At 40.8% G+C, this 12842-nt stretch overlaps 2 protein-coding genes across 3 annotated transcripts; both read right to left on the bottom strand.

Annotated features, from left to right (window-relative positions):
* Positions 1-368: 368 nt before the first annotated feature.
* Positions 369-8073, bottom strand: mtmr2 (myotubularin related protein 2). 2 transcript variants are annotated; one of them, XM_034606290.1, is made up of 17 exons: positions 7936-8073; positions 7750-7900; positions 5715-5817; positions 5584-5607; positions 5391-5454; positions 5171-5265; positions 4992-5096; positions 4622-4726; positions 4449-4532; positions 4217-4366; positions 3946-4134; positions 3566-3751; positions 3273-3479; positions 3072-3164; positions 2873-2986; positions 2574-2750; positions 369-1556 (listed from the first exon to the last, which is right to left on the bottom strand). In XM_034606290.1, exons 2-17 carry the CDS (start codon positions 7827-7829, stop codon positions 1392-1394), a joined length of 1941 nt encoding a protein of 646 aa, XP_034462181.1. In that variant the 5' UTR covers positions 7830-7900; positions 7936-8073; the 3' UTR covers positions 369-1391. The 2 variants fall into 2 exon arrangements, with proteins under 2 accessions (XP_034462181.1, XP_034462180.1); XM_034606289.1 differs by having other exon boundaries at positions 5391-5457.
* A 927-nt stretch (positions 8074-9000) lies between these two features.
* Positions 9001-11577, bottom strand: cwc15 (CWC15 spliceosome associated protein homolog). Its single transcript, XM_034606291.1, has 7 exons — positions 11497-11577; positions 10685-10829; positions 10199-10311; positions 9986-10089; positions 9788-9898; positions 9548-9678; positions 9001-9425 (listed from the first exon to the last, which is right to left on the bottom strand). The coding sequence occupies exons 2-7, from the start codon at positions 10813-10815 to the stop codon at positions 9296-9298; spliced, it is 720 nt and encodes a 239-aa protein (XP_034462182.1). The 5' UTR covers positions 10816-10829; positions 11497-11577; the 3' UTR covers positions 9001-9295.
* Positions 11578-12842: the final 1265 nt, after the last annotated feature.

Below are 12842 nucleotides of genomic sequence, written 5' to 3' on the forward strand. Positions count from 1 at the left end.
GAAATGCATATAAAACTTGAAATAAGAAAGAAAACATAACTTTTAAAATCGGACATGGTTCAGGATAGATGTTATTTTGTCCAAATACACACACCATTAAAGGGACAGTAATTTAATATAAGCGGCAATAAAACGTTGTAGGAATAACAGTTCCACTAATGGGAGGATTTTGCCCTCAAGCCATTTTATGGCTACTGATCTCAGATCTAATTATGATAATGAAATAGACTGAAGATGGTAATACAAATGTTTTCCGAAATATTAGTTAAAATTTCACACGGTAATATTTCTTTATTTATAACTGCTAAACCCAAGGAAATGGACTGGAGGGTGTTGTGTTGGCACAATGCTAAAGTAACAAACCATGCTGAGCTGAGTCATGTGTTTATTGCAAATATTCACATACACAGTGGAAAAGCAGGCTAACACTGTATTTAGCGTTCAACCAAAAACCTTGAAACACTACTCTCTCATTCTCCCAATCATTCAGAGCAAGGCACAGGTCATCATTCTGATTTATTATACTTAAAAATACCCAGAGCAAATTATCAGTCGTTACAATTTTGTGTAGATGCTTGTTAACTGGGACAGATGAATGAACTGGTGTGTGCAGCTTATTCACATTTAGACGGGAAGATCTCCTAAGAATTGAAATGTGTGTTTGTGAGCTATACATACAAAGTCTGAACTAAAGGAGAATAAATTATGCTGACTACTTGAAGAAACTTACAAAACTCAATGACAGGAATGTAATTAACTGTTTGACACAGTAACTATATATTAAAAAAACAGATATTTGGTCACAACAATCTAAAAGCACCGACTCCTAAGAGAAGCCATCAATGTTTTTATATGCACTCTGACTCTTTTTGAAAATTAAAAGAAGCTAACGTTACAGCCCTTAAGCTACATTTTAAAGTCAGTATTTAACAACTTCCACGCATTTTAAATGTTAGCGTTTTAACCTCCAAATATTTGCAGCATTTTACATGTCCACAATTGCTTCAGCTCAACAAATCATCTATTGCAAATATTTGCAGTGTAGAGGAGTGACGTGAGTGTTGCTGTGACATGTATAAGGCAGACATGTTTAAAACCGAGTAATATTTTAGTGTCCTTTAAATATAATCAACACTGATTGTAGGTAGTTTAATGCAATGAACAGTCTCCCATATTCTTGTTACATTTCCGCTCACCCCAGAGGATGAGAACAATATGGCTGTGGCCAAGTGGTCTGAGACAGACTCTTCTGTTGCAGGCCGATTCTACAGAACCTCTAAGAGATGCAAACACAGTCATCTGCTTCGGCAGACTTTTTGGTGATAGTGCATCAACGCGCCAGGTGAGGCCGTCTTACTAGTGGGACTCAGCTTAATGAGGGTCAAGTTGTGTCAAACAAAAGTCTGCACTGGAGTGATGGAGCGTGTGGGGGAGCCCGCCCGCTCAGAGGAAGAGGAGGCTGAACGGTTGGTCACCTCTCTCTGAAGCTCGTCCACCCTTTTCTGCAGCTCGGCACGCTTCGCCAGCAGCTCCTTGTAGCGCTGATGAACAGGCTCCTGTCAAATAAAAAAGATATACAATAAAAATAATGATCAAACGCTGAAATATAGTTCTTTTTCAGTGCCCATGTTCTGAGCATTTAGATGTTCATCATTTTAATTTGTGAGTTTAATAGTATAGGTTCAGATGTTGCAAGGCTAAAAATACACATTCTTCTTCTCATATTGTACACGGCTGCTAAGTCTGCTCTGATTGGTCAACTCGCCCACTCACCGCATACCAATTTGAGACTGAGTCAGTTATTGAAAGTCTGGAACAAGTGACATCATGCATTAGTTTGTGAGCTGCATTTTTAAAGCTTCAAGTTTGTCATTTTGTCCAGAAGTAACCATATTTGGAGGAGAGGGAGGTGGATCCTGACTGAGAGCTTGAGGACAATGCGTTCTCACCTGCGACCTGCACCCATTGGATATCACTAGAAGTCAATTACACGGTATCCATGCCCCAATTCATAACATGCTTCATTTTAAATTTGACTTTAAATGTGACCACAATTTATAAAAATGAACATCATGATGTATTGAGGACGATTTAAAAGTCATGTGAGAAGTAAGTTCATTTTCTCACAGATTTTTACAACGTCCTCTGCTGGTCCTTTCAGTGAATACATGGTTTCAGGCACTTCTGCATTGGTTTCACTGTCCGGAGTCTACATCCATATATATATATAAAGGATGAACCAGCCAATAGACTTGCACTACTACATTAAACAGGGGTTGTTTTTTATTTTATATTATTATATTATACTCTTGTATATTTAAAAATTAACGTTATAGTTGTGTAATCCCTTTACCATGAGGAATAAACTGAATGTAGAGGGGATATTATATGTTATTTGGTAATACAGAAATAAAAGCCAGTTAGGCAAACCAGGCCTTTCATGCCTTTTGACTTTTGTAACTACATCTTTAAAATAATCAAAAAAATACATGACACACAGAAGGAAAAGAAAAGCATCATGTGGGCGCATTAAAAACATTGAACTCAGGTACAGACAGGATTCCTTGACATACCTGAGGTCTCATACGAGGGTTCCAGCGAATGTAGTAGCCAACCCAAAGCTCCAGATGGCGCAGGCTGACTACAGGGAACAGCACATGGTTGGAGTAGTTCACATACAGAGGATTGGTGAACTCCTCCAGCTGGCTGTTAATATAAGACCACAGAGACCCCGTCCTTCTGGGAACCTCCTGTAAAATAAAGATGTCATAACACTGAATGTGCAATAAATTCTCGTTTTAATAACAGACTTTGCATCCTGCCCTTTTTTCAACTACATTGTTAAAATGTGCAGAGAAACAAAATCTCTCACCTCCTTCATCCTCTGCTGTTCACTGTTACACAAGAATGTCCCAAACAGGCAGCTGTACAGGTGATCCAGAATGGTGACCAGGAAGTATTCATTAAACTCAAAGGCTGCAGGGAACTTGAAAACAAAAACAGTCTCATTATTATCCTTGAAAGATTTTTCTGAAGATTATTTTCACATTTCAGTACCATCTATGTCTCACCTGACGCGTCAGCTGCCAGACGCAGTCAATGAACTGAATAAAAACAGGTGAACGGTCTGCGTCTGTGTGGTTTTTATCGCCATGACCGATTCTCTGCGAGAAAAAGAGGAAAGATTGAAGAAATATATGTGATGTAACTGGAAAAGTCACAGCATATTACGCTGGAATACCCCCCCCAAAAATATATGAATGATTGTTTACCAGCTGGAAGCGGTGACCAAAGCTCAGCCACTCTTTCTCCAGCAGCACTTCGAAGCCGCGAATGGTGCGGTAGTAACCGTCCAGCATGAGCATGGCCAGGGAGGTGAGTTGGGCTGTGCGGTCCCAGCCGTCGCTGCAGTGGACCACCACGGATGTTTTCCCAGACTCCACCTTATCTGCAATCCGCAGCGCTCCGGCCAGAATCAGCTACGCACACACACAACTCAGTCAGCTTAATATCATTTTAGTATTTTACCCCATTCCTCTGCACAGTGACGCATCCCTACACTCACCTTGATGTGCTCGAGCCAGTGAGTGGACTCCAGATTGGAGAGCCAGTGGGAGTCCTCGATGTTGGGGTAGACCACGTCCTTCAACTTGCGCAGTGACTCCCTCATCACGTGGATGTTGTGAATATCCAAGAACACCAGCTCTGCATTTTGATAAGCGTCCTCACTTTCATATCCGCCCCCTTTCATCTGGAAGAAACAAATGGACAACAGACAGGTTTTATTTTGATCCATTGGCCACGGATCAGCAAAACTTCATTCGCTACCAACTCCAGTACATTGTCTGACAGCTGAGTGTAACTTCTAACCTCTGTGTACAGGTCCTTGAAATAATGTTTTGAAATGTTGTGCTTCATAAATATTGAAAGATTTAGAGAATGAACCTTGTTGGCGGCAGCGTTGACACTGGGCCTGGCGTCAAAAATGAACAGTTTATGGGACTGAGCATTAGCATCCATGATCGACTGGAGGTATTTTTCATCCTCTTTGCTGCGCTTCCCGTTTATCCCGACCATTGGCTGACTGCAGCGCGTCACGGTCGCTTGGCTCTCCGGATGGATCCACGATAAAACCTACGAAAGGGAGTGTAGCAGAATATCAACACAGACACAGGAGAGGGTGATTTTATTCACTGTGGAAAAGTTTGTCACTCACAGGTATCCTGCCCTTCGCCCTGAAGGCAGCGACTCTCTTCACCTCTTCGTCTGGTATGTTGACGGGCACGGCGAGAGTTGATGGGTAGGTGTCACACAGCTCGAAGTGATCGTTTATTTTTGTTATCCTCCAGCTTTCATTGGGTATACCCTTCCAAGATACACGCAAAAACCAATAAGTTTCCTTCCATCCTTTATCATTTAGCTGACGAGTTCACGTCATCTTTAAATACCTGTCTTTTGTACTCCGAGACAGCGTCATACACCTTCCACCCGTTTTCAGGAAACACTTGTCCATAATCAAAGGCAAAGATTTGCTGTGGAGAGTTGAAGAAGAAACGTAGCAGTTGATCAACTCGAGTGCAGAGCGACAGCGTCAGAGACAGTGAGGCTGAGAATCACTCACCAGCCCGTTGGAAACGGGAAACGCAAATTTTATCAGCACTTCAAAAATTGACTTCCTGAGTGTGTCCTCCATCTGTTTGTGTGCAAATCGAAGATTACGCACATCCTGCAGAAAGGCAGAGCGACAAGTTCGGGGGTCAAGAGCAGAATGTACAGATGAGTTTCGTTGGTGTAAAATCACTACATGCAGCAACATGTTATTTCCTAGTACGCTAATGTTGACATGCTTTAAACAGCAGGGATGACAAGAGGTTCATCCTCTCTGACCTATAAGCTGAACATATAATATACATACATGTATCATCACTTTGCCCTCTTGCATCTGTAACCAGTAAAATTCTGTTATTCCAGACCATTTCTGAGTGACTCACCTTGCAAACTAAACCATAGGACACGTCACCGCGGCTCGAAGCACTTCCAATCTTTTCCACACGACTCACCACCCCGAGGGGCAGGTCCAGCACAAACGCTGGTTCCTGGAAACAAACACTACATTAACAAAAACTTCACATACTCATGAATTAAATTGTGCTTAAATCACAAAGCATACCCTTTCCATGCATTTGAAAAACAGTCTGTAGTTAGTAACCATCACTGTTCCCCTCAGTGCTCCGGTGAAGGGACAGAAGTAGGTGATGTCTTGGGCTGTGGAACAAAACAAGAGGGAAAAAAAAACTTGATTTAGCCAAATATGTCAAATATATAATCTCTTGAGTTAACACAGCTGATTAAAGCTGACATTTTTCTTTAATACAGATAATACAACCTACCCATGTCTTGCACGGTTTCATTTGGAAGTAACTGTGGCTCCTCTTTTTCAGAATCTCTAAGCACCTGCTGGAAACATTAGATATAATTTAACATACCAAATAAATACTGGATGTAAATTTAATGTACTAGTCAACAAGTTATTGAGTTACAAGGCATTATCGAATAATTTGAATACTAGTATGTACTTCATACCTTGGCAGGAGCTTTGGGTTTGACCTGAAAGGTGCAGAGAAGAGCACAGTCACGCTTCAGTCATTATTATTAGCTGCTTTAATGAGGAAAGCAGGATCTCTGTGATCTATGTGTACATGCACGGTACTGACCCTGAGCTCCGGGGAAAACTCTGCAGAGGTGGACACAGAGTCCGAGGACATGGCAGAGGGCGGCTTGGTCTGGGCCGAGCGGTCAGAGCGAGAAGTGGACGTACTGTTGAAAGACGGGGTGACAGATGAGTCAGGGGAAATACTGCAGCCATTTCATCCCATTTCACTCGTGTTTTTCTCTTCTTGTTAAATGGTGAATGGACTCTATTCATATAGAGTTTTTCTAGTCTTATCGACCAGTTAAAACACTTTAAAGCACAAACATTCATACACACAATCATATGCTGCAGTTTTTCTGTCACACAGTGGAGGTGGGGATCCAACCAATGGACTTCTGTTTTAAAGGACTTGGTCATTGAATTTTTTAAGCTAAATAGAAAGCTAGGATATTTAACCCAATAGACTGAGCAAGCAGATGAGAAATCCTGCTGCATTCTGGTGCTGAAACGATGAATAATAATTAATAATGATAAGAAATTAATGTCATTTAAAAGTCATTTATCAACCAAATAGGACAGGCACTCCCTGGGTCCAGGATTTGCAGATGTTCTTTAACAAAAAATGTTGGAAAAAATTGTTAAAAAAGCAAGCAACTTGAAGACGAATGAACTTTTATTGATGTTATATATAGGTTTTGGACCTAGTCTATGCATCTACTGTTTTTTTCTGTCTATTTATTTATCAACAGGACTAGGGATGCAAAATTCCGGGAATATTCAAAGTTGGAAACTTTCCATGGGAATATACGGGAATATACAGGAATTAACGGGAATTAACGGGAATAAACTGGAAATTTTGTGGGTAATTTATACTAACTGTATTTACCTTGTCATATACAGACATAAATATAAACATTTTGTTTTGTCATAAGCTGATTTGAGCCCTGAGGAAACTTTGGGCACTTGACTATATGTTTCTGCATCTTTGTGGCATTCTTAACATAGGTCTTTGCACAGTATTTGCAAATGTACACAGCCATCCCTTCTACATTGGCTGGGGTGAAATGTCTCCACACATAAGATAGTGCATGTGGCATTGTTCTGCAGAATAAGATGAGAAAAAAGCTTGTAAAAAACACTAATGCAATGCCAGAGATATAAATAGTTAGCTAAACAATTGGAATTGTCTTTAAAAATATTTTACAATTGATGGATAAATGAATAGAAATAGGCTAGATGAACAGATGAACAATCCTCAATCAGCATGCTTATATATTTTCCCCAGTAATATCATCAAAACTTACCTGACTAGTCCTTGGGCTAATGCAGTAGTGTGCAGGATGCTGGGAATTATCTGTGCATGTGATGGAAGAATGCACTGCGCATGGAAGAATGCACTGCGCACGTGATGGAGAAATGCACAGTGCAGGGTTGAAATTCAACGTGCAGCGTGTGCTGCATTCCATACATCTTTTAAATAGAGTTTTGAATTGTTTTTATTGCTCAGCGTTTAATTTGCGGTAAAAAAGGTTTTTCAAAATTCCCAAGCTTAACTTCCCATGGAAAGTTTCCGGAAATTTACCGCCCCTTTGCAACCCTAAACAGGACTGATTATTTAACTGTTCAACTGGATATTTTCTGAGTTGATCACATTTGTCAAAATAAACATTTGTGAAGAGAGAAATTCAAAGAATGAGCACACCCATTATCTGACATAATCGATCCATCAAAATATAGTGAACATCTTTTAGCTGCTGGTCAGATTAACTAAACACATGTATGTCCTCACACTAAATCTGGGCTCCAGAACCACTGAACGACATCGCATGAATATTCGATCAATCGATCAAGCATTGATAACAACCGATAATGACAGTAACCATTAAGCTTGAAGTGTCCTGGTTTACTGTCAACCTACAGCAGGTTGTTACCCGGATGATCTTAGTTGTGGTTTATCAGCCCCGCCTGCAGGTTTATATAAAACTACATGAGGATAAGTCGTGTTAACTTTAGCTGTAAATGGATTAAAATAACCTCCTGTTAGTTGAACACTTCTGTAGTTCGCTAAGTTGTGTTGTGTTGTGTTTAGCATTGACCTGGACAATGAATCAACACTCGGATGACGTGACGAGGAGCGTTTCGAGCCCAAACTGTCGATGCTCGCGCTCTTCTCCATCTTCTCCTCGGTCGTCTTTCGGTGCGAAGCCCCGGGAGAGCGACGGGAACCCGGGTAGGTGCGGAGGGAAGCGGGGGGAAGTGAAGTGAAGTGAAGTGAAGTGAAGTGAAGTGAAGACCCCCTCAGAGTGAAGTCAGAGCGGAGAAACAAAAGGAAGCTGCCATCTTTATCCCAGCAGCCTCCCTGTCACCGGCAGAACGGAGAGGGCGCCCCCTGCCGGATGTCTCCTATGCTGACCTAGTCCAGTGCTGCCTTCACTGCTCCTCCTCTTCTTCTTCTTCTTCTTCTTCTTCTTCTTCTTCTTTCCGGCAGACACTAGTTGGTGCATTGCTGCCTCTCGCCGGTAGGGAAACACCACTGCAGTTTATGCCCTCAAAACTTACATCTTTCCATATAAATTTGTAGTTTTAAGGAAGTGCATAACCTCCCTAGTTCTCTCCTTTTTATACATCCTATCACCAAGCAGTGTCTTTGCAGAAAATATCTTAGTCACCAGTTTGCCTATTGCTCTAAATCGCTCCCTCCTTTCTTTGGCATAGAGTTGCCAATGCATCAAAACATGCTGTACAGACCCCAGGACTCCACAGTGGTCACAGTTGCCATCTCTGTTTCCCCACAAGCACCAACCCAATGCCCGAGCCTTGACCATTTAATATCATCTACTCGAGGCATGGTTATTCTACTGTCAGGTTTAACTGATGCTTGGATGTTATATAGCTTTCTCCCTCTGCTGTCTCCATCCCACTCTCGCTGCCATGTCTGATTCAGCCTCTACTTTCCTGTCCTGTAATGTTGCATAAATGCCACACCTGTGTAACTTTATTGTTTCATTGACATTATTGTGCACATTGACAACAGTGGAGAGTATAAAACCTGAAATGAATGAATCAAAAATAAAAACATGTTAGGCTAATTGTTAAAGTCCCAAATGATTCCGAAGTTCGTTCCTGATTCGTTCTCTCTGTCCTTTATTCAAGAGACATGTTTCATGGTTAATGAGTTTGTATTCGTACAAATATCAAACCCATTCTGTCAAAACTGATCTTTATGTTTCTTTATAATAGTTGTAAAGTATTAAAGACATTAATTGTATCAAAATAAGCAAAAGGTGGAATAAATATATATCTTTACTCTCTTATCCCCAACATCAGTGTTTCTCAGATAAATTCTTAGGAGCCATTTTCAACACAACCTAATTTATTGAAATGATGAAAAAAGGACAGAAAGACTCAGATGTAGAATCACATTTAACAACTAAATCCACTTTGTTTTAAGCTTTATTCAAAGGATGCAAATTAATTTATATACAACATTTTAACTGTTGTCTGTAGAGAAACTCACATTTAAATAAAGAACGTATTTAAATGCATTAGTTGTTTCTACCAGGTGGAACGATGAGACCAAAGAAATCCGTTTAAAAAAAACCCCACAGACAAACAATAAAATGAACACACACACTAAGTCCTTTACTTTACATATTTCTCCATAAATTTCTTGTGGAACTCAGAGCGCAGCGTATCGTTGATAAAGCGTTTCTCTTTCCGTGCCTCGTCCACTCCTTTGGCGCAGTTTTTGAACACGACGTCATCATCCCACCTGGAAAGATATTAACAAATTCATTTTGATGATTAGTATTGAGTGAGGAGAACTTATTTTCCGAAAAGAAAAAAACATCCATTTTATGCATACATGCATATTTGTGTGTACGTGTGAGGTACCTTCTCTTGACCCTGAATGTATTCTGAGTCTGGGGCATCTGTTGCTGTTGACCTGCCAAATTAATCAATGGATTCCCACTCAGGATGTTCTCCATACGAATCCTCTCCTCCTCTGCCTTTTGCTCCCGCTCCTAAGATGAGAAAGGTTTTGAATTCATGAACTAAATGGGGGAGTATTGACCTCCTCTCAAATATAACCAATGTCTAACTCTAATCAGAGAGCAGGTACAAACACTTTACTTTGCGTTCTTGCTCTTCAGCCCGCTCCTTCTTGATCTTCTCCAGCTCAGCCAGAAGAGCTGCAGTGTCGTCGTCGTCACTGTCCTCCTCAGAGTCCTCGTCCTCATCATCCTATAAACAAACAAGCATCACTGGTGAGAAAGCTTGATGGGGGCGAAACAATAAGTGTCCACTAAGTCTCAAAGTGGCAGCACTTACATCAGTGAGAGGGTCATCTGCGTCAAGGTTGGCTGCTGGGATCTGATCCAGTCTAGGCCTCTTTGAAGATGACGAGGAAGATGACGAAGAGGATGTGGTGTGATCTGCAAAATTTGGTCAGTGCAGTATTTTAAGTAATAGTTTCCATGGGTATAAATGGTCATTAAGTCATCTGTACTACTCATTAGGTCTAATATTTGCAGACAGACAAACCTCTTGGTCCCCTCTCTCTGGTCTTATCACGTACAGCTACACGCTCTCGTTCCTCCAGCTCCCTGCGGAAGTCACGGGCACGCACCTCCTCTACATTATCCTGAGTAGGTTGCCTGAGGATGGGAGAGCATTGAGGGGGGGAAAAGGAAATAATTTAGCTTCCAGCACACATCCACCTTCAGCGAGGACACATAGACCCTGTTCAGAGCTGGTATTGGCATCTGTCCTGAGTGATCTAATCGCAAGAGGTTAGTGCTAAGTACAAGTGATAACACACCGAAATAAGTCTTGAGATCTGACCAAACTCAGAGGTGGTTTGGGACAATGTTAATAGCCGGTTTGGAACAGGGCCTTAGAAGATGCATTGGGAACAGTTCAGAAAGCATCTTCACTGGATGGATGTAAATGAATACCTGGCTAACCAGGAGCGGAGTCAGTCCCACACAGATAACAACCCAAAACTCCATTCTTGTTGGATCTGCTGACCTGTATTTGATCTTGGTGTGACCTGGAAGATCTCGGCTGGAGTACTGCTTGGACAGAGCGCTCAGGTCACCTTCTCCTTTACCTCGACCTCCTCTCGCCGGCTCAAACGTCGGTCTCGCAGCTGTTGTCATCTTGGCTGGCTCAGCTGTGGAAAACGCATGGAAACAGAACGAACAGAAATGAACACGCCAAGATCTGAAGTATTTCCCGTAGTGATGATGACAGAGTTAGAAGCAGGCAGCTCCTGAAAAAAAGTCGGACTGCAACACAAAGACAATTTGACATTTTAAAAAGCTGAATATTTGAAAATTCAGCTTTTAAAAATGTCAAATTGTCTTTGTGTTGCATGTTGGATTTCTGGGCTGTTGATGAGACCCTTCAAAATCACCAATTTTGCAGCTGAAGCATTTGCTAATAATATATAACATTGTGTTCAGATTTCATACAATAAACAGCAGAAGAAGCTGCACAACACAAAACAAAACCTTCTATAAGTGAGCGCATTAACTGTAACTGTAACTGCTATGTTGTATTTGTGAGACATAAAACACGTATTATTAAACAAATGATGCTGATTGTAAGAGAATAACAAAGTACGAACACAAGTTATCTCGTTAGCCGTTGAAGCTAAAGGATGCTAGCAGGCTAACCAGCTTAAACAGCGCTTCAGATCAGGAAAACAAAGCTTTTTCACGTCTCCAGCAGTTTTTACACAGGCAACACTGATTGTTTCAGAAAGTTGATACAACAAAGTGATCAAAAGAAAACTCAAAATAGATGTTATAAGAGATAAATAGAGGAATCAGACTTACGATGCTTCCACCACACGACAAAACGGAAGTCCCGATTCAACAATTCATTAGTACGTCACGTCCGGTAGAAAAGGTGCGTTCAAACGCACTTGGAACCGAGAAAAAACAAAGATTTTTAAGATATGACTCTAATAATACTATAAATAATAATAGTTAATTCTTCTGTGAGCAGGATACAAAGGAAACAGTTTGCCGAGTTTTCCCTTTGTGAGAACAAGGAAACAATAACGTGTAGGGATGTAGTGAGGGAGATCAGAGGCATATCAACAGGCACAGATAACAATATTCCAACCCTCCACCACGTAATGCATGCCTGCTGTCTGAGGAGGTGCTTTCATCACCTGCTTGTTTCCCTGTCATCTTTCAGCACAGGGATTGAACATTCTGTACTCAGACTGTACTGTCTTCTGTACACTGTGTTTTACAAGGGCATCATTTAGAAGCTCTGTAAGTCACATTGGTGCATTGCAAACTGCATAGTTACCATTGCTATGCAGACGTGAACAATGTTGTGAGGATAAAAAGACCAAGGGCAAAGTAAAAGTCATTTCCACAGATTTTGATTAAATCGATCCAATGTATCACATTTTCAGGCCGTTGAAAATATCCCAACATTAAGTCTCCTTGTATCAAATATTCATGACCAGTTTTCAAATCTATCATGGGAGTCAATGACAGTGGAGACAGCCACAGCAAAGCAAGGCTGCACAGCTGTCTGTAACTTTGAACTGTATTGTCCCCAAGTGGGAATCACAGTAAACATAAATCATTCTAAAACACATACAAAATCAAAAAAAGTTGAATGTTAATAAGAACAAATCTTCCACACTGTGTTTCTGTTACGAGGTCCGAATCTCAGATTTGATCAAATCCGGTAGAATTATTAATATTAGTATTACAACTCAAATTTCTTTCACTTTGGCACATTCATGTGTACTATGTGTATTTTAATGATTTATGTTACTTCAACAACTTTCACTGAGTAATAAATAACTTCTGTCTGTACTGTGTGTGATTTATTATTTTTTAAAGATCTCTTGTCTTGTTTCAATACCATGCTGTGGTAATACAAATAATTGCTATTGAAAACGTTTGCTGAGGTTGACCGAGGCAAAACCGGGGGGGGGGGGGGGGGGGGGGGGGAGGTTCTGCTGGAATCCACACAACTTTTAAATATCATGCGTCTCAAAGGCCCTACTTCCTACAAGAGGGGAAAACTGTGTAAAATTCCTGCAAATAGATTACTGTATTTAGATATGATTGTGGTTCCCTGCAAAATGTATGGTTACCTCTTTGTATGATGTGATTTGACGTTTGTGGGTACGTGTTTTTGTGAGTGAGTATTC

Source organism: Hippoglossus hippoglossus, chromosome 14 (assembly GCF_009819705.1).
Source record: "Hippoglossus hippoglossus isolate fHipHip1 chromosome 14, fHipHip1.pri, whole genome shotgun sequence".
Lineage (NCBI taxonomy): Eukaryota > Metazoa > Chordata > Actinopteri > Pleuronectiformes > Pleuronectidae > Hippoglossus > Hippoglossus hippoglossus.